Source organism: Cavia porcellus, unplaced genomic scaffold, assembly GCF_034190915.1.
Source record: "Cavia porcellus strain 051 isolate PalLab524CR breed Dunkin Hartley unplaced genomic scaffold, mCavPor4.1 scaffold_28, whole genome shotgun sequence".
Classification (NCBI taxonomy): domain Eukaryota; kingdom Metazoa; phylum Chordata; class Mammalia; order Rodentia; family Caviidae; genus Cavia; species Cavia porcellus.
The window spans coordinates 10,922,736-10,947,567 of record NW_026947511.1 but is presented as its reverse complement, the minus strand read 5'-3'; the positions used below and the strand labels follow the sequence as shown (position 1 = coordinate 10,947,567).

The following is a 24,832-nucleotide window of genomic DNA, read 5'->3' as shown; positions in this document are numbered from 1 at the left end:
TTTCACTATTTGCCCAAGTTACAAATTGTAACAAGATGAAGTCAGTGATGGCAAACTGCATTGAAACAGCTTTCCCTAGGAGAGAAGAAACTGATGGAGGTAAGAAGTGGTAGATAGGATGTTCCCCAAAGAAGTTACACAAATGGCCAACATCAATAGCCAAGGAAACAGAACAAAAGCAATGAGATACTTCACATGATTATAATTTTTAAAGACAGACAATAACAAGTAAAGATATAGAGAAATTAGAATCTTCATATATTTCCCACATGTGTGTAAAATGATACAGCCACTTTGTGTAACAGGTTAGCCATTCCTTAAATGGTTAAACATAAAATTTATGCTCCTTCCTGGTGGACTGTCTGGAAACTTGGTTTAGGACCTGAAAGTAAGCAACTGTTGTGGGAGGTACATGAAAAAAATTAATAATTTATTTTAAATGATTAAAATTTTTCTAAATGGTATATTCTCTACAGCCATTTAAGCGCCTCTTTTCACTTATGTAGAGTGACATTTCTACAAGTTACCCCATTAGTGGCATTTTATTCTGTTTCATAAAATTTAAAAAATATCACAGGCATTGGAGAGGTCACATGCATAGCAATTACAAATGTAAGACCAAAATCTCCATGTTTGAATCTTGGCTCTGTCATTTAATTAGTCCTTCCACCTCTTTGTTTCTCATTTCCTCCTCCATGGAGTGTAAAAGTAGTACCTGCTTCATAGTTGTTAAGTTAGTGAACACCTGTAAAGCACTTACAATACTGTCCAGTGCTATTTGCGTATTTTATTGTCTCCCCTTAACCAAATATACATGGAGCCTAGGATAACAAATTAATGTCAACAACTCAATGTCATTTGGTTGCACCTCCTTGGAAATTCATATTTCTAAAAAGAACCTGACCTTTAGAACATAGATAAGTTAAACTAGTACTTTCATAATAGTGCCCTAAGACAGTCAGTTGTCTATGACAATTGAATCAAAAAATGGAATGGATAAGTAAGGTTAAATTTAAGGATCATTCTTTAGGCAGGGAAAAATTTACATAATCCCATAGACAGTTTTTCCAAGTTTATTTGAAAAGAAAACTATGTATCAGTCTGAAACACTCTTATACTTCCATGATTTGGGAAATGTTTGTCTCTTAAGTGCATCATTTAGTTATTAGAAGCACTGATCTTATAATGTGACAAATGAATTAGAATAATTGCTTCTATTAGAATCTATTTTTAAGGCTTAAATGTTGATATTTTCACTCCTATTACATACAAGTGGTTTTTTTCCTAAAGATACAAGTACAGGCATATTCAATTTATCAGAATTTCATTTTCAGTTCTTCTGAAACAAAATTTTCAACTTGGCTGACTCATTTTACTATGGACAGAAATTTCACCATCAATATGAACAGAGACGTGGGTAGTAAGTATAAGCAAAAAGCATTTAATGATTAAGTCAGATAAAAGTCCTAGAACTTTATTGCCCTGAGTCCCTCTTTGTTCCTCACAGTGAAGTACACTTCAGGATGGAATGACAACTCCTACAAGTAGTCTAGCTCTTCTTTTTACTCTATAAGCTTCACTTATACTGAATATAGGGTAACACAGTTGTTTATGCTGCAAATTTTAAATACGACTACTTAAATAATGCTACTTAAAATGTGGAAAGGGTATTGGCTAATAACTCAGAATATGTGTGTCATTAATTTCTTTCAAAAAGACAAGAAAATTCTGCATTCCTCCTCCAAACTGTCAAGACTGGCATGTCCTGAAAGGACTATGCAAATAAAATTGTAAGGAGTGCAGCTGTAGTGAGAACTGAGATAATACTTTGCCCAAGAAGCAAAGAGACATTCTGGTTGAGCCATGTAATGTATCTGAGCTAGTACAAGATCTGATCTATTGCTAATGGTTACTAGATTGTCCTAAGAGGAGTAGAAGGGGCCTCAACAGTGCCCCTTACTGGAACTGACATGGTGTCAGTTTCAGGCCATGCAGAGGTGGAGGCAGAATGAAGCTGAGAGCACAAATCTGATTCCGTTCCAGCTGAGTCGCTTTATACCTGGGGCAAGGCAAACCTTGGGAAGTTGTGAAGTGGAGAGAACAACATATTTAGTTTGCTATAAAGTATGTCAGTTATCTACAGCTGAATTAGAAGCAGTGCTTTGAAACAACAAACATCTCTAATGTAGCAGTCTCACTAGGTCAGGATTTCAGGTATTGCTCAGTGAACGATTTTGCCTCAAGATCTCTGGCAAGGCTGCAATCCAGCCTCTGGGATCAGATGCCTCATCTTTGTGACTGTGTGTGTGATTTCTGAGGAGGCTCTGCCTCAAAGCTTGTTCTTGTGGCTATTGGCAGGCCTCAGCTCATCAGTGGCTGTTGACTGCAGACAAACACAAGTTTCTTCCCAGAAGCTCAGCTCCTGGCCACTGACAGTCCTTAGAGAAAGCCAGATACTGCTTTGGAGAGGAGAAGGATGGAAGTCAGTCTCAGTCTTTTCTTAACCAAATCTTGAAAGTGGCATCTCCTCGGTTTTGCTTTACTCCTGCATACCATGAGAAAACAGCTGATGTTTGGTGGTGTTGAGAGATGGAAAAGAAGGTATCCTTTGCCATCTTAGGTTTAGTGGCCCAGGCATAATAATTAAATTAACAGATCACAGATAAGATTAAAAAGTTTATTCTACATGTACAAGAAAAGAAGTGGCTAAGCCAGAGAGCTTAATACGTCATTTTAACAAACAGTGATAAATTGTGGAGAAGTAAAAACAAAGAAGAGGTTTTTCTTCAGGGTGGGAAATTGTAGTAGGTACATACGTGAGAGAAACTAATGAAGAAAAAGTTTAGGAGCTCCTCTGTGCACTCATCTCAGTGGTAACTTTGTGCCTCCTGTGAGAAGGCTGCTGTTCTCCTTCCTGGAATGGGGGAGTGGACACCTTCTACTGCAGAAATGTATTATCTTCCTGCAGGAAACATATGCTCTACTTTTGGAAGTTTCTCCAAAGCTAGCTGAAAGCTTCTTGTGTGATAACCTGAAAATTTCACTACATTTATATATTTTAGAGTATCTTCAAGTTTGGGGGAAGATTCAAGACATTTCTACTTTATACCTTTAAAATGTGAACTAAGCCTAGAACTTATAGTAAAGTTTGAAGCCTTTAATTGCTGTACATGTAAAGGTAGTTCTAGATGAGCACCCTAGATTCAGTTCAGTTCTGTAATGTGTTGAGCATTATTGCTCAGCACTGTGTTGGAAACTTAAGCACATCCCTTCATGCAGTTTCACATTGGTCCAGAAAGGTAATGATCGTGCATCAGTCCCAAAGAAGTCACCCAACTCAAATTATTTTCATCAAAATAAGAAGTTATATTTACAGGACTGCAGTGTCATAGGATTGCAAGAAGGCCCTTTGGAAATGTTTTTTTAAAGAAGTTTGAGGTAGGGAACAAGAAATTGTCATCACTAGATCTCCCTTAATTTTTTATCATTCTCTGAGAGTTTTCTACATGAGAAATGCTGTGCCCTCTAGTATCTCTGGTCTTAAATACAATGTTAGCCATTTCCTGAGAGGGATTCTCTTTACAGTTCCAACAGAGAAATCCTGGAAAAAGACTGGAACTGGTCCTGGAGCTGCCCTCCGCTGTTCTCATCTTGATACCTGTCTACCCCTAAGGAACAGAAGGGAGCTATTACAAGACACACAGACAGACTGGATGTATGAAGGTCCTTAGCCTCCAAGCCTAGAAATCCTTTGTTATAGCCTGTATACACCTGTTTAGCAAAGCTGTCTTACACTATATCATCACTCAGAAAGTTGGCAGAAGGTCATTTTGCAGTTAAGGTCCGTGTCCCTGTGGGCCACTCTTGGGAACAACCCAATCCTTTCTTTCACTGGCCTCTGATTCCATACTCTGGGTCACTGGTTCTCAATGTTTGGTCTGAATTATACATGCAAGGAAAAAAGGGAATACAGTTTTACTGTTCTACTAATAAAGTTTATCAGATAACCAAATATAAATATCTTAAAATCTATTGTATTCCTCTAAAACAAAAGTGATGAAAGAATAGTATAGGAAGTCCATGTAAAATTCCATAGGAATCACTTTAATGTGATTTAAGGAACCTGAATACAGTCTATGTAGCAGGGAGAAAACTTGTCTCTTTGTCAAATCTTCCCAAGTTAATGTACAATTTATCTTACATTTTCAATCAGAAACCCTATACACTTTTGGGAAGCAGAGCAGGGTGCTTAATAAAATAATTTGGTAATTAGTCAAAAGGCAAATAGGCAAAAAAAATTCCAGATAATAAAATCAGACTGCTTTTTACATAGCCTCCACAGTGGTAATAAAAAGGATCATAGCCATTCAGTGATTCCAAGAGTGACCTCTGACTGTTAACATTATACATCATAGAAAAAGTACAATAAACAAATAGAAGAATGGATTTATTACCCAATAAGTAATGTTAGAAATAAGTAGTATAGTATGACAATATTCTTAAGTGTTAGCTGTTATTTACACTTACCATGCCTTGTCTTGTGCCTTCCATCATTCTGGCAGCTGGGCTTAGGGTGGAAAATAGAAAATATAGCTAGAGTCTTCTGGCTTGGACATCCTATAGCTTATGGTACTTAGAGGGAAAAAAAAAAAAAAAACAGATGAAACAAAGCATTTGGAGAAAAAGTAGCCAGCCTAAGTAAAAGCCTGAAATTAGAACAAAGTGAGCTTGCAGAGGAATTCCAGGGTGAGTCAAGAATATAAGTTTTTACAAGCACTCCAAAGGATTTCCACGCATGATGAAGTTGGAGAACCAGGGACCTCGCTTCTGGCTCCTCACCAGTAGATCCCCTGAGGTTGTAACAGATTCTGTTGCAGGCCTCTGGCCCAGACATGCTGGATTAGCGGGTAGGTGTAGAGTGGTACAAAGAAACCCAAGCAGCAGACACTGTATAAAGCTTCTCACTTGATTGCTGATATTGCAGATTCTGTATGCCACCCTCCCCTCCGTGTGACCGATAAAGGTTAGGGCCAGGTTAGGGCAGCAACCTGTAGGCTACTAAGCCTTTAAAGTGATTCCATCTAGCCTAACTCCTGATAACCACAGATTCTCCTAAAGAGAAACTGAGAATTACTGATGCCCAGGCCCCCCACACCAGGTTTTGATTTAATCAGTACGGCACATGGTTCCTCTGCTAATTATACACAAACTTTGAGAATCTCTGGAGCTTCAGAGAATTTATGCTGCCTGAAAGAGAATTGTCTTTGTAAACTAAAAGTGAAGAAAAGAAAGAAAAGGTATGCATGTGTCTGTTGTTTTAAATGAAGACAACATAAGATTTTAAGAATAGGGAATTTCAAGTTCAAGCAATGCTTATAATAATTTTGGCCAATATCTGTATTTATGTTTCTACTTAATAGTCAATAGTACTCAAATCTCTAGGAGACTAAAAAAATCCCTATGACAATAGTTGTATTTTTAGAATCTGAAGATAAGGAAATAAACTTGATATTTTAAATGGATATAAATTTTGTTCTTCACTGTGGCACCTACATACATTTGAAAAATTGTAACGTATTACTATTTCAGAACAATTACTTTTTCAAAAAATGTATAGAGTTTACATAAACTCTCTAATTGTCAGGAAGCCAAAAGCCCATACTCTGTTGACCAGTAAGGGTATTTATATTTTTATTTAAAAATAGACAGTATATTTCTATAATTTATAAAATTTATAAATCCTTCCAGAAGGCTTAGAACCCACTGATAAACTAAATTATGCTCAACACAGTCCATTCTAGTTCTGTACAAATTAACCATCTGCTTATAGTATTTCTATTATCCCCTAATAATCATAATATTAAATTTATTATTTCACATTTCTCAGTTACACTACAAAATGAAGCACAATATATCTATTTTAAAATTTCTGTTTTCCCATAATTAAAGAAATATTTCTTTTGGGGGAGCACTAGGAATAAAACTCATGACCTTGCGTTTGCCAGGCAGGCACTTGTGCTGCTACACTATATCCCTGGCCCAAAGAAACAGGTGTTTAACTATGACTCTAATTGTTCCAAATGTCATGTTTGATATTTGCTCAGTTCTAGGTCACATGTTACAATTTCCATCTTTCTTTCTTTTTCTCTCTTCTCCCTCATTTCCCTCCTGTTTTCCTTTTTTCTCTTCTTCCTTAGTTCTTTCCCTCCCTCCTTCTTTCCTTCTTTTAAAATATAATTCTTGAGCTGGTTATGGTGTAAGCACCAGCTCTTGGGAGGCTGAGGCAGGGGAATCACTGCAAGTTCGAGGCCATCCCTGGACTACATAGTGAATTCAAACCTAACCTGAACAATAAAGTGAGGCCCTGTCTCAAACAAACAACATATAATTCTTAAAATCTAATCAAGTTTAAACTTAAAATTTAAGCTAGATATTTTTCTAATAAATTAAATATATTATAGTTTATTTAATAATTCAAGTTTAGTGGGATTTTTTTCTAATGATTTAAACTTCTAAGTGACACAGCATTTCTGTCACGTCACTAAACTTCTAAATTAGTTATAATGTGACATTTAAAAAATGTAAATTTAACTTTGTTGAAATGTGGACTGAATTTCCATAAATACATAATTATTTCTACTTTAGATAATGTGTACTTATGTTATAATTATACTTCTTTATAAACCTACCCAAAAATCTAGGTAAAAAACTTATACCAGTTTCTGCCCAAGAAATGGCAGAAGAAAATGACTTGCCTATCAGCCTTTACTGGGTGACAGAGTCAGCGCTACCCGCATAAGGTCTGGCTGTTACTGGTCTTTGTCTGTGGACTGTACCGAGGTCCTAGTGATAGTCTGGGATACTCGAGAAAGGGGACATGGTAGTGTTGGAGTAGGAAGTGAGCGCTGACTATACCCAGAGACATCAGCCCAGGCAACCTTAGCCATTGTGGGCAGGGTGACAGTTTATCCTCTTGTGTGACTAAATTTTATCCTTGAAAACTCAGGTTAAAGATCAACCATGTGAGGATTTCATCATAGTTCAGCAGTCATTGCCCTTGGTTTTTGTTCTGGCACTTTCCCTATGACTCCAAACATCCATTTACTGAGCGCTTCAGACATTTCCTCGGAATTACTTCTGTGTATATCCATTTCACACCAGGCCATGGACATCTCAGGACAGTGACTTCTATCCTTGGATGTGAAACGAATTCCGTAATTACAGTGAAAACCAGCCACATACCTAACACTCTGCGATGGGCATGAAGAAGAGAACATGCAAAATCATGTTGCTGCCTGATGGTACTGGGGATTGTCTGCAATTACAGCCTTTCCTACCCTTTTGATATATCTCCTGAAATCAGCAATATAGATACTTACAATTTTCTGATCATACCATATTATTTCATGCCTCTCTTTGCCTTTAAATGTTTACATTTCACACCATATACTTTGGAGAAGGAGAGTGCTCCCAAAACCCTACCAGTTTTTCAGGTCTCAATTCATGCATTATTTTCTTCAAGAAAACCCTGACATCAATCTCCACCCTTTATTCTCTCAAAGTGGAACTGGATGTCCATCCTTTGTGCTCCCAAAATACCCTTTCTTGTAAATGACTGGTCAGTTGAGTCTGTACTCTCCATTTCTTCTAGAAAAAGATAATGATTGACATCCACAACAAACTAAATGTTCAATAGTCGGGTGCACTGAGATGTTCACACACTTATGTACCTAAGCTGAAGGTTTATAGAAATCTATTATATTTGTTCTCCAACTATCTTTTTCAGTTACTTGTTAGTGTGGTAGATGTCTTAATTGGATGTGATTTAAATGAATAATATGTGTGTAAAAAGAGTTGATTTCTACGAAAATGGAGAAATACATTGGAAAGATAAGCTGCCAAAAACTGTACTGTTAGATTAATTGTAAACAAGACAAGACTGTTGTTTCTCAGATTGTTTAAGTGCCTATAACCTCTAACTCCGCTTTATAAAACTTGGAACTGAAAATTGTTTAAGATATATAATGAACTCTTATCAGCAATCCATAACACGTTACAAGCCCTCAGCCCCATATCAAAAATCTTAGTTAAATATATACCTTTTAAGTGTACACTTTACTTTGTTTTAAGTAAAAATAAAATGTCTTAGGTATAAACGTATCATTTTTACCTGTCCCAATCATAGTATTATATTGAAATGATGGGCTAGAGTCTGTTTCCTTCAGTGACTGTGAGTTTCCTGAATGTAGCAACCATGTCTTACTTGTTTTGGTAGAGCTTGTACCTGGGAAGAATGTTTGGATCCTAGAGAACTTTTTAAAGTGCTTCTTTACCCAAAGGAATGCTGCACTTTTTTTTTTTTAAACAAGGGGCTTCAACAATTAGGTCTCTTCTGTCATTTATACTTTCAGCCACTAGGGGACAATATAGTTGCATTCCTTTGTAATAATCATAGGGGTGGTGTCTCCTTGTTGCTCCTCTAAAAAGTCATGAATCCTCCCAAAATGCATGGGGGACTCTGTGACCTAAATCTCTCACCAACAATGGCATTCTTTGTATAGTTCTCCCTATTTACTTGGATGACTTGACTGATTCCAATTTTTCTAAAGAACAAAAGGACCAATTGGTAAGCGCCACCTTGTTAAATTATTCAAGCCAAACCAGTTTCTGGAAAGAAGAAAAGAAAATAGGTGGGAAACCCAACACTCATGTGAATGTTGTGAGTAACAAAGATTATAAGTTGTATAATGTAGTCCGTAGTGTTCGACAGGGCAGTCCTAAAGAGTGCCCTGTCGAAGTTATGAAACACTGAGAATGTGTACATTTGGAGGAACAAAACTAAAACTCAACTCTCCTCCTTTCCCCTTCATCATTCCTTTCCATGTTCCCACGTGCTGAATCATAGACTCCTTGAACTCAGCTTCTAGGTGCTCCTATTGTTAGCAGGAGTACTCTATCAGCGGGTAGTAAGAAAAGAATTCAAGACAATGCCTTTAAGAAGAAAGAACTTAGCTGAACACAGTGACGCATGCCTGTAATTCCTGGGAAGTAACTTTTTAAAAAAAATTTTTTTTAGTAAGTTGCCATCCTGAATTATGATGAAACTGATGATCTTTAATGTTAAGGGTCATGAACAACCCAGCTTGAATCTGAGGAAACTAAAATTTCCAAACTGAGATCTCCAACCTTGTAAATCTTTGGACAAGCTAAAAGAAGAAAATCTGTACCAAAGTAAAAATTTTGTAAAAAAAACATTAAATCTAAAACAAAGTGAACATTCTGTTCTATAATCATCATGGGTCTTGGAATAGTGACCTAACGGCTGAGTAGTAGAGTGTTGAGAGAGCCCGGGGAGCTGGCTGTCCTAACTACTGATCACAGTCAAATCACCTTTCCCTGAGCACTGGTTTTACTTTGCTAACGCGGAAGCTACAGGGATATGGAAATTGGGCAAATGTTATCAAACCCTATCTCAGAACTAAACCATTATATATTTCTTTTCCAGGAAGTAGCTTTAGAGATTTACTCTTAACTTCCTTCTGTTTCAAGAACATGGCTTTGTGTTTTTAAAACACAATATGAAGAAAATGCATCATGAAAACTGCACGATTTCTCAATCAGTACTTAATTTACCTTCTTTTAGGGCAGGATTTGGCAAGGCCCAGGTATGACTGGAACAAATGTAAGTTCTTTTCTAGTGAAAAGAACAGGATGTTGCCCTTTAAACGTCACATAAATTCAAAATGTGCTAGTTTGTGTATGGAACACAAAGGCACTATTTGGCCCTTGGCTACTTACATATGAGGGAACAATTGCAATTTATTCAAAATGAGTAAGTAAAAAGTCTGCCCTTTCAGAACTGCAGACTTCAGGCTGACTTAAGATTTTGGACTCCTAATTTATTTTTCTTTTCCACCTTCCCATGGAGAAGGGAAGTCTATGGAACACTCAGATCTTCAGTCTGGAAACTGGCAGTCTTCCAGAAATACTATTAGGTATAAAAAAAAATTCTATCCTTCACATCCTCAGAATATGAGATCTCCAACCCTTTCGCAGAAGGAAGACCAGAGTTGGAATAACTGTGGCCCTTTCATGTCCTCTCGGTTTTCATGTGGCTGCTGTCACACTGATCTGTTTGTGCAGGGAATGAAGGATATGAAACCCAATGGCTGTCCCAGGATGTTGCCACTATAGTTGCGCCTTACCTCTGTTTGTCTCTTTGGAGAGATGCCTCATTCTGGTAAAACCCATCCTAATTGACAAAATTATTGTACTACTGTAGGAGAATATTTGGGTGGACTAACCAAGTCTCTGAGCTGCCATTGGCCATGGCTTGGGGCTGACCTTGGTTTCTTGACTTGGTGAAGAGGTGTGATACCTTCCAGGCAGACTATACTATGAGATTACCATCAGCTGAAAAACCAGTGAGTGCCTATAAACCTTTTGGCATGCTGCCTGGTGTATACTGCGTGGAAAACCAGGAGCCTCACAGTTGCCTTATCAGAATGCTGGGTGACGCTGGTGTGCAAAGTCTGCACCGTGGAGGCTGATAGTCCTGGTCTGAATCCCTTAGCATATAATCTTGAGGAAGTTTGACTGCCTCTAATGCCTTATCTGCAAAATGGACTTGCTGTCTGGGGCAGGGCCCTGAAAGGGGCCACGTGATAATGAAGACAAAGCTCTGGAGGAGTGCCCAGTAAGGACCCATGAAAATGTTGGGTCGTTTTAAGCACAGTACTGCATATGAGGATGAGCTGCGCTTCAGAGTCCTCTGAGTTCATGCCAGCAAGCGTGGCGACCACGAGCATCCTCCCGCTTAACCAAACAACCTTCTGGGTCCCAGCAGGCTTCTTCCGTGTAGTGCGGGGGTGGGGCTGAGAGCGCTGGGGACCCTCGGCATCGAGGGCGGCGGAGGTTGGGGGTGGGGAGGCCGGGGGAGGCGTAGCGTGTCGTGACGCTGCGAGCTGCGTGGCCGCCAGGTCTGGCCTGGGTCCCCGGGGCTGGGCGCTGCCCGCGGGGCGGACGGGGCGGAGAGGAGAGCGCTGGAGGAGGAGGAGGAGGAGAAAGGGGCTGGTCAAGGGAAGTGCGACGTGTCTGCGAGCCCTTTTATACCTCCATCCCAGGAGCCCGGCAGCAGCCGCCCCGCCGTCGCCATCCGTGCCACCTTCGTCTCCGTGGTGTCCCGGGAGCCGGGCTCCGCCGCAGCCGCCCAGCATGTCGGGGGTCAAGAAGCAGAAGACGGTAGGCTTCCAGTCGCCCGCCTCCTCCGTCCCCCGCCGCCGCGCCCACCCGGTCCCCGGGCGCCCTCCCGGGAGGAGCGCAGCGCAGCGCAGCGGCTCGGGCGCCGGCACCGGAGCTCGCCGAGGAGACCGGGCGAGGCCGGGCCGGGCCGGCCGGGCAGCTCTCTCGGTCCCGCGCCTCTCCTGCATTCACTGGAGCTCATGTCCGGGAGGGACCCCCATCCCCTAAAGGGGCCCCGATCTAGGACTGGGACAGGAAACTCCCTTTCTTTCCCTAGAGGTTTCCAGACCCGCAGTCGCTTCCTCCCCAACCTCGGAGCGAGCGGGCAGGGTGGGTGGTGGGCTGAGCGGACTCCGGCTCTCGCCAGTCCGGTCCCTGGGCACACGTCAGCCACGGGCTGAGGATTCTGACCACAGAACCTTCTTGGAGGATATTTAAGTGACGGACTTTCAGAGAAGAAACAGTCACTGGCTAACTGAAGGAACTTGCATTTCTAGGCTGGTAGGACTTTATCCTGTAGCAGGAATCTGCACCGTGTTGGCGTCAAGTGGCCTGGAACTCAGGAGTGAGAGGAGGTGGCTCCTTGGTTTGGTGAAGTGAGACGTAGGGGCTGTTTCCAGCAGGTACAGTTTTCTCCAGAATGGTTCTGAGCTGGCTCTTACAGATTTTGCCTCCTTAAAAATAGCAGCAGTTCTGTTGGCCAGTGGCACATTAGTAAAAGTGGGGAGAATGGCAGCGGTAATGATAGACTAAGAGTTGGAAGGAGTCTGGCAGACAGCATTTGATCACCCCTCATGGTCTTCAAGTCTTGATTAAAATAATCCTGTGAAGTAGTCTATCTGCTGAACATTCATTGTCAACCATCACACTGCAAGCCTTAGATGATTGTGGTGGTTTCTAAAAGGGAAGTTCTCTCTCAGACAGACACTTGGCAAATAGTAGGTGCTCAATAAATGTTTATATCATACTCTTACATTAGGGTTATCATTGAAATATCTTTGAGGAGTACAACAGTATCTGTGGTGGGCTGGGAAAGTGTGAAAAACCAAGAAGGTGGGCAGGAGTGCAGAGGGGGTATGTGGTGGCTAAAAGTGTGGCTCCAGTGGCAAGGGGAGATAATGGGGACTCTGTACCCTCGAAGAGACCAAACTGGACCACTAATGACATTAGGTTAGAATAGGACAACAGTTGGGATCTGGCCACCTCTTACAGGGATGATTTTGAAGTGGAGCATTTCTCTATAGAGTTCTAAATGACAAACTTCTATAATGGATATTTTTTATAGCAGTGGAGCTACATTTTCATCTCCTTGCTTCAATCAAGAATTACTTCTGAGGCCGGGGATGTAGCTCAGCAGCATAAGCACTTGCCTGGGAAGCACAAGGCTATAAGTTTGATCCCTGGTACAAAAAAAAAGAATTACTTCTGGCCAGCATGGTGGCACAAGCCTGTAATCCCAGCAGTTGGGAGGCTGAGGCAGGAGAATGTCTTAAGCCAATAAGAATTATACTTTGAGACTCCTGTCTCCAAAACAAACAAACAAATAAAAAAGTTCCTTTAGGATCTGATAGGGATTTTGCCAAGCATTAGTCAGAAAGGGTGAATGGGCCCTTCACACTTTCAGTTAGCAAGAGCTTGAGCAAGTGCAAGACTGAGGGCAGGGTTCTTACACAGCCATTGTGGGGACTCTGCACAGTCGTGAGTGGGGAATTTGAGCACCTGGTTTTGGATTTTGTGTGCACATATTTTGAACATTCTGGGGGGAGAGGTCTATACAGGATTAAATAACCATTAAAAACTGTTGACTTAAACAAGACTTCAAAAATTTTATTTTGCCTACAACAGCTATGCTCCATCTACCAACTTGTGTTCCCAAAAGGGCCAGATTGCTATTATTGGTACTTTTTACAGCAAGCCAGCTATAAATGCATATAAAGTCTCTCTAGCCTTAAATTTGAAATTTTGCGGTCTAAGATCTGCACATATTTAAGTCTGAATTAATCAAATTATTTGAAAAGTGAGCCTTATTCATATCAGAAGCCAGTCCAGGAATGAGGCTGGGCCGATCTTATACATTGTTTTATTCAAAATCAGTAGGGGAGGGTCAGTTCCTACAGCAACCACTGGTGTGTTTGTTGAGGCCTTGCTTTGTGTCAGATGGTGAAATCTAATCCTTTACCTGGGTGGAAGACACAGACTGACAATTAGTACAGATGCACCAAAGTAATCCCAGTCTGTGTTAGCAAGTTTTTCTTCCCAACAGAACATCTCTCTAGTGCTTGTCTGCTTTCTAGATGAATATGGCCTTTCAGTTCAGACCACTCTAGGAAGAGTAAGTAATTTTGGATTAAATCAAAGAGTATCAGATGATTTTCTCATAACTTCGAAGAATGAAGTGTTCTTTTTATAAAGGTAATATTTTTCTTCTGTGGTAGAAACCAAAGAACCACTTACTAGTCACATCCCTCCCTTCCACCCGGACTCACCTCCAACCCCATTCCCTAGAATTCCCTAGATTCCCAGAGGAGCAGAAGAGGTATATACACTGCCTCCAGAGGACTGGGGAGAAGGGAAGATACGCACGTGGGTCTTTCTTGTTCAGCATTTCCAGGAGTCACATTTTTTTCAAGGCCCCTATAGATAATGTTGCGAGGATCTGGAAATAACCAACTGAGAAATTACATATTTTAAAGGGTCAAATAAGTGTATGTTGGGAAGGAATGAAGGGGTCTAAAAACCTTTATGTGCATTTTCCTTAATATTGAAATTCTGTACAGTACTACATTATATTCATTGGAGTAGCTTCTTTTAAAACTATTTGAAGATACTGCCTAAGGTAAACATGGATGTCTAAATGAGAAGCCCCTGGAAGAAGAAGCAAGCACTTCCTAGAACCTTGTACTCCGACATATCTCATCCCCACAGAAGCCCTTATTTCAGAAAACTGAGCCTTAAAATGAGGATGTAGCTCCCTAATAGAACACTTGCCTAGCATGCATGAGGCCTTGGATTGATCCAGCACCGCAAAAGAAACAAAACCCAGAGCCTGGTCCCTAGGGGAAGAGAAATACCAGGAAGGGGGCACAATTTAAATTCAAGTCTGTCCAACATCAAAGCTCCTGCTCCTCTGAACCTTCATGCCAGGAGGTAACCTCTCTGACCTCTTGTTTCTTCATCTGTAAAATGGAATAATAATGGCCTTTGTTATTGTTACACTATACTCTTGTGGTTTGGCATAACTTAGAAGAAAGCATGATAGTCATACTGTTCTGAAGGCTTAAGAAATGACAACTGCCAGGATACTTAATAAGGGAGAACAAAGGTAGAAGTGTAGACAAGACAACTAAAAAAAAAAAGCTGGGTAAAAGACAAATGCAACTAATCCAAATACTGAATTGGTAAATTTTTGCCAACAGCTTTGATTAAGAAAGGCAGTCTATGTATAAGTAAATATCATCGGTCTAATTTCTCCCCACCCTTTCTATATCTTCAGCTGTTCCCAGAACTACCTTAAAAATCAACGTTTCTCAATTCATGCTATGATTCCTAATAATAGGTAAGTCTGTTTGGACTTTGATAGTTAGAGATAAATGTCCTTAGGTGGTGGGGCTGCATAGCTGTAACCCCAGCATTCTGGGAGGCTAACACGGGAATCACAAGTTTGAGCCCAGCCTGGACAGCTTAGTAATTTACCAAGACTTTGTGCTAAAATGGAAAATAAAAAAGGCTTAGGAGTGCAGCTTAATGCAAAGGTTCAATCTCCAGTATCATGCTCCCCCCCAAAAAAGATAAATGTAGTTAGCATTGAGCATTGTATCTCTTTGTGATGGCTATCTTTGTCTTTCGTCAGTTTTCCGTTAATACATATGACTCTGTGGTTTGCCAAGCTCATAATTAGTCTTAGCCCAACCAGGAAACCTTTAGAAAATGAGAATCTGAGAACGAATCAATATAGACATTCCTCATTTGGCGGCCCAGTCACATTCCTGTTGCAAGTCACTGGATGAGAAATTGTATAAAATATGTTCATTACACTGTTTAGAACAAAGAAATGGAGGAAAGTTCATTCACTTTTATTTGTATAACTTTTACATTCAGTACTATAATGGTGTAACAAAACATAAAACTATAGTACTATACCATATAGTACAATCAGTGAAAATTACAGTATTGTATAAACAAGGTGTGCTGTACCAAAAAAGACATTGAAACCCTATACGAAGATGTACAGAGATGAACAAAAAAAGAGACAGGTCCTAAGTCCAAGTAATAGGTCCTAAGTCTGAACTGCACGCTTTGTTTGTTAAGTCCAAATGGTTGTTAAGTGGTATGTTATAAAACAACCACTATCTGTAATGGCAATCTCAGTCCTAAAATATTACTGTTTATCTCAGAATATATCACTACATAGTAATGGACTTTCATTAATCTTTGTGTTTGGAAGTCTTAGGAAAACTCAGAAGGTAAAAATAAATAAACATAAATATAATGGTAGCTCAACTGGCTTTTTAGCCTCTGGGGAATCTTTTCACATCACAGCTGAAAGGACACCTGTCATAAAAAGTGACACAGAGTATGTACTCAATAAGTATTTGTTGAAAAAAGAATGAATGGCGCCAGAATTCATTAGAATTCATTTCAGAATTCATTTGTCATTTTAGATGAAAAGTTACTTTCAGGGAATCCTTGAGGCTTAGAATGATAGCTATTTTCAGAGGAGATTTTCTTTTGTTTCTGCCAGATCTTAGTCTGGGACAACTTGAACTTAGACTTGCCATTTCTTTTAGACCACCCAGATGGTGTGAATTTGAGTTACAGTTTCACACCTAAGATCTAGGTAGGTCTGGGGCCCCCACCCTCTTGGCATATGCTTATACGTGACAGTGACTGTTCTTAGGATGTCTTGGAGTGGGAGGTGGATTGTTCTGCTTCACCCTTATTTTTAGGGTAGTTTCTTAAGAACCTAGCTTCATGCGAGGAAGACATTTAAGATTTTCTCCATTTGTATGAGGGCTGCATTCTGATTTTTGTTCCATTTTCCACCAGCGAGGTTGCTGAAATCCATTCAGATATGCTTCTATCTACAAATATGGTTCCAAGAAGATAAAAGTGTCTGCCTGCTTGCTTACCTCTCTAGATTCCTGCTTTCCCCCAAGATTTGGCCTGCTGGTTTTTTTCTGTTTGATGGGCTATTTTCTGATTTAAATTATTTTATATCCTAACCAGAATTTCTAGTTATTTTTCAGTGGAAGGAAGAGTCTAAATGACCTAAACCATGTGCTGGAAATATAAATCTCTTCCTTTTCAAAATTCCTTTGTATCACTAATGTTTTATATCGCACCTATATCTTATTACCTTTATCATTCTTATAAAGGGAGTACTGAACAAATGAATTTGTAATGAGAAATATATAATGCAGTGTTTTCTTTTAGCAATGGTCTGAGGGAGGAAAGGCTGTCACCTTATCTTGGTGGCCTTTGCTTGTGAGGACACCCTCAGAGATGTGCATTGTCTGCTCTGGTCATTGGTACTGGTATACTCAGTTGCATGTTCAGCTGAACAATTCCACTCTCTGCTTCCACGCTCTCCTGGGCATCCTGAGATCACTGTGTTGCTTCACTACAACCCCAGGACTCGGGAAAGTTGATATGCTAGTTAAGGTCCTTGATATTTCTCCACTACCCCCAGGAGTATGAGAACCAGCTCATGGCCCTTGGTATTTCTCCACTACCTGCAGGAGTGTGGGACTCAGCTCTTGACCATCTGGAACTTTGAGGAGCTCTGGAGATTGCTAAAGTCCACGTGGGCCTCTTCTCTGAGATCAGAAGCACACCCTGCTTTACCAAAGGTCCTCAAAGCTATTTGCCCTCTCTCTCCAAGTTCAGCACAGAAACAGGACATCTTTCATCTCTCAAACTCATCCTAGCTCCTCAGCTCCCTTTGTTTCTTTTCTAATAAAGGTGATATACAGCTCTCCTAGAAAGTTAATTGGTTAATCAATAATAAGACTTGGACTTGGCTTCTTTCTGTTTCCTGCCTTTTGATCATCAAAAGACAATTTCAGTTTAGAGCAAATTGGTACACAAGATAAAAAGAATTTTTTTCTCTCTGTAAAAGTGCAGCCAATTAAAAGTTGAAATATAACTTGGCTTCTGATTATACTTGGTTTACAGTGTGGCTTTCATTATTTAGCTGGTATGACTTCTGTAAGTCTTATCAGTAACACTTTCTACATTTTAAATTTTTTCTGGAAGTTGATTTTGCAATAATTGGTGTTGTGGAAGCATGACAGACAGTCTATATAGTATCAAATATTAACTTGCAGCAATAAAAGTATATAGTTTGTGGTCTGTTTGGTTTTCTTTTTTTCTTTTTTTTTTTTTCTTGGTGGTACTAAGAATTGAACTCAGGGCCTTGCATTTGCTGGTTAAGCAGTGTACCCATTGAGCTATATGCCCAGCCATGATCTGTTATAAAGCTTTTCTAGAACAGTTACATACATGTATTGTGTCAAATGCTGCATCATTAATAATGCTCATTTCTATTAATATTTGCTTTCAGTGTCTTATTAATATCAACTTTACATGGTTTTACTATAAAAATATTTTTGTTCATGAAACATTTGCAAGCAGTCTAATAATACTTTAACTTATGCCTACTGGGTGCTTCTAAAATCATTTATAGGCTTTAGTTACTAACTTAAACTACTTACAATAAAACCTGAAGTTTTTATCTTCACATACTTCATTCATCTATACCTTTTCTCAATCGTTAATTTATGGACACTTCATGTCTTCCCAACTATAGCAAAACTGGCTAATCTAAACGATGATTTCTATTTCCATATTTTATCTAGCATTAAAAGCCTGAATTAACTTTTTGGTCCCCTGCTGGTGATCCCACTGAATATTTTTTCTTTTGCTTGTTTTAATTCCTAAAAGCCTCAAAGATCTTTTCTCATTTTAGTTCCTATCAAAATCCTCATTTATATCACTGAGCAAATATTTATTAAGTGACCAAACCAGGAACTCTGCTAGGATAGGCTCTAACTATTGAAGCTTCGGGCTGTACCCTTTACCTGTAGATGTTAGTTCATTCAAGCTAAATCTGTGCCTAAACACAGCATATAGTTTCCCCAGATAAAGTGTTCCACCCACATCCTTTATATTCCATAAGCCTTCTGTCGGTAAGTCTTATAGTGGCCTTGTGCCAAAAGCAATAATAATCTCCAGCAGACTTTTCTTACATATTAAATCTGTTATTTTTCTCCACTAAGTTAACTTTTAAAAATTATTTACTTCTTATTCAAGCTGCCCTCACTCTAAAAATGTGGGTTATGTTTTAAAGAATCTTAGCTTTTTACCCCTGTGAAGATAAGAGCCATCACTCCAAGCCCTTTGCATTAGATCTGCCACATAGTGTTCCAGAGCTCTGCTCAGTTCTGCGGCCATTTTCTCAGAGAAGTGACCAGTGAGGCGTGCACCAAGCTGGTACTCTCACCACCTGACCACGCACCTAGTGTTTTCTTTACCATATGCCCTTGGAAAATGTCCTGCCCAGTTTCTACAGCTTTGTTTCTTTTTTTTTTTTTATTTGCAAAAAAATATTTTCTATAAATAAGACAAATACTTCCTCCTGGCTGGCTTATCAGTGAATCACATTACACCAGGACTTATTATCAGTTTGTTCTAACAACTGGAATTAGAAATATTGACCAAAAAAGCAATATTTGAAACTGTGTAGTTTCAAAACAGTAGGCCTGTTTCTCTTCAAATTCAACCCATTTCCCCTTCACCTTACTCCTTAAATCCTCTCAAGTTGTTTAATCATGAGAGAGATTAAGAGAGAGAGGCCAATGATTACATAGTGTACAATGTAGATAAAACTATTAGGCAGAACTGGGTTTGGTGGTACTGCCTGTAATCCCAGCACTTGGGAGGCTGAGGCAGGAGGATTGCTGCAATTTCAAGGTCAGCCTGGGCTACCTAGTGAGTTCAAAACCAGTCTGAACTGCATAGCGAAACCCTGTCTCAAAAAACAAAAACAAAAGATAGTAGGCAGAAATCTGAACAAGTTCAGTGACACACTAAAGCCTCAGTTTATCCCCAAATCCATCCATTTCTCTTTCTTGTTTTGAAGTATCAAAAACTTGATTACAGTAATCATACAATCATAAACTACCTGATTTGCTGAGTCCTTCTAGAAGGTCTTTTCCTCAGTCATAATTTCAACTCTTAATGGAATACCATTACCACCATGTTTTGGGTAGTTGCTAAAGGAGGAAGGGGATATTTTACATTCATCCCTTGGGTTTAAATTAATCATATAGATAATAGATCCATATAAAATCTATTTGGAATTTGAATATTTTACAGGACTTTCACTTTTAAGGTATGTCTTGTTAGGAAATTCCCCTCAAATGTGATCTGTTTAGGCCAGCATTTACTGAGCACTTATGCAACTTGTACCACCAGTCCAAAGATTAATTCAGTGCATTTTAACTCATCTAGTCTGCACCACCTCATTAGACGAGTTTGTGAACAGGTAGTCAGAAGGGAACCCATTTAACCCAAATGAATCTTTAGAGATTTACCCAGAGGAGAAGCTAATGTCTTACTGGCTTCTCTGTGGCAGTTGTTTATTTCACAGAGAGAATGAAGCATAATGCCAAGCAGCCAACATAGATAAGTCATAATATAACTCATCATGTATAACAGTTCTCTACCATTAATATCTTAAGGTAATAATGAATTCAATTTAAAGACATTCCTTAGCAGATTTAGAAAAAAGTAAGCGGCATATATTGGCAAATACCTGTTAGTCTCATTGTCACACACATTTCTTTCCTTTTGGTGACATAAATTTGGTGAAAATAAATTTTGTTCACAGAATCAATGTGTATGAGGAATAATTTTATTGCCTAGCTTTACTGCTTTGACAGTGTATGTGAGCAGAATGATTTGTTTCCACATGCTGCTAATACTTGAGCCAAGTTGTAAGTATGATTTGTAGATGATAAAAGGAAACAAGGCCACCAATGAATTTTTCACATAATAAAATTTTGACTCATCTGGAGTTCAAGGCTTAAGGGTTTTGGCAGTTAGATACTGCTTGAATTCCATTAGAAATAAGTGAGGAGTGCCTAGAAACTATGATACTTTAAAAGGATTTCCCATTATATTGGGGAAAACTTGGTAGGGATTGCTTGATTCTGTCGTAAATTGAGGGAGTCCAAGTTTTTCAACAATCCTGTTTGGTGTCTCAGTGATAGATTTGAAGAAGGTTAGACCTCCATTCTTGGGGGACCATGGTTTATGTTGAAGAGGGCCATGTTGGCTGGGTGTAAGGCAAGAGATAAAACTGGAGTCTTTTTACTGGAGGCAGTTTACATTATTTGAATGAAAAAGGTAGTAGCTACTGCACAGGAATTGAGTCACATGATCTGTTTTCATGGTGAGGTGCAAAACCCTGTCTAAAGAATATGTTGTCTCCACACAGTTAGCTACAATCAGTGAATGGAAAGATCTGTGTCATCATAAATTACTGGTTTATTCCATTTTCTTTTCAGGGTTGAAGCTGTAATTGACAAAGCCTTATGAGCACATTATATTATTAGTTCTTGTAGACATAATAAACTCCTTTGGGGAGGCATATTCACTTGGGTTCTTCAAATAGGAGGAAAGAACTAACTTTTATCAAGAGAGTCCATGTGGTGTCCCACTGTACAGTAAACTGGTAAGGGAGTTGGTGTTTAAATCCCTGTATGCTTTAGGGTGCACAAATGTGAGTGGCACAGCTAGCACATGAATGCTATGCTTTCTGCTACCTCCTCCCAGTTATTAAAACACGTGAAATGGACTCTAAATGCCTGAGAGAATAAAAAAGAGTATTTTGATTATTTAAACATGCATGTTATTTTGTCTTTATGAATGCAGATTATGCAGTGAAGAAACTAGAAAGATATTGTGGTGGCTTTGACAGTGGTTTTTCTCAGAACCTTTTTGGAATGTTGTATAAACTTTAGGGGATGTGAATTTTAGCAAATACTGTCAAAAAGCAATAAAATGTTAGTTTGGGTGAGCTCTGCGGCCAGTTTTCAGAACAGTAATCCTTGGAATTGAACCCAATATTTCACCTTAGTAATACAAGGCTTCAGTGTTCTAGTAAATGAATGCATGCACTCAAGAGTAAGTGTCCTTAGAAGTAATTGTAGCGACCTACATGTAACTCTAGACTTTACTTGTTCATTATGTGAGTGCCTCACAGTTGAACATTCATGAGCTATGAGTTCCCAAAGTTCCACAAGCCTTGGGCCTGTTCTTGGATGTACTAGAGGCTTCACTAATATTTCCACAGCTCAGCACAGCATTTTAATCTTTCATGGTTCAAAGAGCCTGTGTTATATACACAGCCTCATTACAAAAATCAACTGCAAAAGAATATTAAGAATATAGACATGGCAGAGTCTAGCCTGCGATAGGGCATTAGCAGGGAGCATGTCAGCAGGCAGCTTGGACTTGGGTTGAATACCATAATCGTGTGGTTTAGAGAATCTTCTCAATACAGTTATACATGTCAGGAGATGCAATTCGAGGTGTTCTGTTTTCCCAGGAGGGTAAAATCATGCATAATCCTTCATTTTACTATAGTCATTAAGACTTATTTATTAATTATCCTAGCAGTTCTCCATAACAAGCAGTTACAAAGTTACAAATCACAGATGAGGACATTAAAATAAATACCAGTTGCAGTGGCCTTGTTCTCTCTCTGTTTTATCTCAGAGCAGACAGTATGTCAGTGATAGTTGAATGTCATTGGATTGAAGCCTTTCTTAGTGGAATTGCACCAAGTTAATTGTGTGTTGTGAAACATGATATGGCCTCTTTTTCATTGGGAAACCTAGATCTGTAAATGTTATATTACATGAATTTGATGATTCATCTGATACATAATTTTCTCCTTGTACAGAAGACTGATCCCAGGGCTTTTGCACTGAGCTACATCCTCAGGCATTTTTCTAGGCTAAGGTTGCATTTCCGATCCTCCTGCCTCAGTCTCTCAAACTGCTGGGATTAGTGTGCTTGTACCATTATGCCTGGCTAACATATGATCCTTGAATACAGATAGTTGTACATTCAAGTTTTTTTAAACCCTTTTTAAATGTATATATGTTTATTTTAATTAAACTACTTTTTTGTTACAAATTCATCCTGAATTCCTTGTTTCTATGAAATAAAAACTTTCTATACAGTTTTTTTTTTAATTTTTATTATCTGGAAGGTAGTAAACTACAACAGAACAAGACAGAACAAAGCCAACTGAGTGCAGTGAAATTGTTACAGAACTTCGTAGCAGGTTACCAAGATAACAATAATAGGTATCATGGTATATCTCGTTATCTTCACAGTAGTTGTTCTTTCCATCAAGTATAGCCAAAACAAAATACAGAACATTATAGAACGTATCAAACAGAATATTGAATAGAGCAATATAATTAATCAAAACAAAGCAAAACAGTAATGATAATATTTGCTTTCAAAGAGATGGTAGAAAGAAATCCCCCTATCTGCTATATTACGTGTGGTCATCCTCCCAAGAGATGCTCAGACCCCTGGCTCCCATTTGCTAACAGAGGGGATAGTTGTGTTTTTTTTTTTTTAATCTATGTATCATCATGGTTGGCCTTACATTTAGTTGCAGATAAAATGTGGAAATGATTGCTCTCTTTAAAACATCCATATAGACAGAGGCTTGTGGAGAGAGACGTATACCAAAGTCAAGGAGGTATCAGGGAAATCTTGCTCCAGTGACCCATAGTTAGCAAGTTACATTCTGGGGATCGAATCCAGTCTACTGCTTGTTTATGTAAGCCTATAAACTAGAGTGGTTTTTACAGTTTTAAAAGATTGGGGGAAATCAAAGAAAGGATTATGTTTCAAGGCATGTGCAAAGAATAAGAAATTCAAATTTCAGCATTTATAAATAAAGCTCATTGGAACACATCGTGCCCATTTTGTAGCCTCTGTGGCCATGCACACAGCAAGGAAGGGTACTCTGGACAGACTGTGAGGCCTGCAGAACTGAAATGTGCTCTCTGACCCTTCAAGCAAAGCTCAGAGTCACCCAGCACAGGCAGTGGCAGTTCTGACACCAAGCCACTGCTTGTCAGTGTGTCCTTGGATGTGTCTGAGCTGCAATAGCCAGGTGCCTTGCTGTCCTTCATGATCCCCACTGACTTGTTTACTGCACTGGCATTTTTTTAAAGAACAATTTTTTAAAAGCTCTGTGGAACTCATTATTGTTTCTACTGAAATGATAGTATTGAGACTATTGTTCATTATTTATAGTATTCTCTTGATAAAGAACCAAAGAATTTTCTTTATGAAGAATTATGGGGAAAATTTCTATCTTGTAGTAGGATCAGAAAGTTTATGTTTTTCTGAGCTTCCCCCCAACCAAAATAATTATTTAACCAAGCCTGACTGCCCATGCTTCCCCTCCAGGAGGCCAACCACACTGTTCAGAAGTCAAGTGGTGGTTTACTTTCGGTTTTTGCATTCGCTACTGCAAATGCTGAGTAGATGTTTCATTTCGTGCCCACAGGTTGTTTTCCCTTTTCTTTTTCTCATCCACTTCTGATTCATGAGCATTTGCTATGCTTAATGTATCTTGTAAGTCACTATACATTTTTAAGGAACTATGCAGAGCATTAAAACTATAAAATATTAATAAAAAACATTTGAATTTAAGTTCTAGAGCTTCCCAGAGCTCCCCATTCCTGTCCCACCTCAAAGAAAATTTTGCCTTTGACCTTTTACTTTGAGACTATCCTAGGCTCTATGCCTGCAGGCCCAGAACCAGCCTATGAAGGGATGCTCATTGTAGGCTTCTGCGCTAATTTTTTTACCCTTGCTGGAGTCTTATAAACAGACCTCTTCAGGGTGGGTAAAGATACACACCAGCTGGAGTCTAGAGAATTCAGACAGGCTGCCAACTAAGACAGGGAAAAAATTTTGTACTTAAGACAGAAATGTTCGTTCAATTATGAACAGAGGCAACAAACATAGTAATATTAACAGCACTGTGACTATGTACACTGTGACAATAGAAACCACCAATGTTTTTATTTCATTTTACTATATATTGTTGCAGGTATTGAAAACACCCGTACTCTTTATTACTGCAGAGATAAGATTGTTATTGTAGCTCTCTATCCATACAGTAGAACTTTTTATATAAATATAGTAAAGTAGCATTTTTATTACCATGTTGTAATTTTTAAAAACCATTTTGATAATTATAATTCTTTCCTTTGCAATCCTTTGTGTTTCGTGTATTTAAAAACATTTTTTTTCTGAGACAGGATTCGTGGGCTATTGAAAGGTTTCTTAGCTTAAAAAAGGATAAGACACCTCTGTGCAAACACACATACATACACGCATATACAAGCACACATTGTACATACAGCTTTAGGGGGTTCATAGGCTCTCCTTATGAGGACCAATCCAGAATCTGCAGTTTAAAAATCCATGGTTAAAACTTCTGGCTAAAACTTCAGGATAACAAGCTGATTATGGGGATTCATTTATT

General features: G+C 39.0%; 2 protein-coding genes and 1 long non-coding RNA gene across 5 annotated transcripts in view; all 3 read left to right on the top strand.

Annotated features, from left to right (window-relative positions):
* Minpp1 (multiple inositol-polyphosphate phosphatase 1) overlaps positions 1–5,778 on the top strand; it is a 136,315-nt gene extending 130,537 nt beyond the window's left edge. Inside the window, exon 5 of the mRNA XM_063239501.1 lies at positions 3,586–5,778. Within this exon, the coding sequence (XP_063095571.1) occupies positions 3,586–3,655 (70 nt within the window). The 3' untranslated portion in view covers positions 3,656–5,778. The remainder of the gene's footprint in view (positions 1–3,585) is intronic.
* A 4,956-nt stretch (positions 5,779–10,734) lies between these two features.
* The window catches only part of Papss2 (3'-phosphoadenosine 5'-phosphosulfate synthase 2), a 69,215-nt gene continuing 55,117 nt past the window's right edge, over positions 10,735–24,832 (top strand). For 2 of the 3 annotated variants that reach the window (XM_063238612.1, XM_063238611.1), the window contains exons 1-2: positions 10,735–10,868; positions 11,124–11,241. In XM_063238612.1, coding sequence (XP_063094682.1) covers positions 10,744–10,868; positions 11,124–11,241 — 243 coding nt within the window. In that variant the 5' untranslated portion in view covers positions 10,735–10,743. 3 annotated transcript variants of the gene reach the window in all.
* On the top strand, positions 11,871–17,051 carry LOC134473831 (uncharacterized). The gene is made up of 3 exons (XR_010044294.1): positions 11,871–14,388; positions 14,735–14,797; positions 16,980–17,051. It is a non-coding gene; the product is annotated as an uncharacterized LOC134473831 (long non-coding RNA).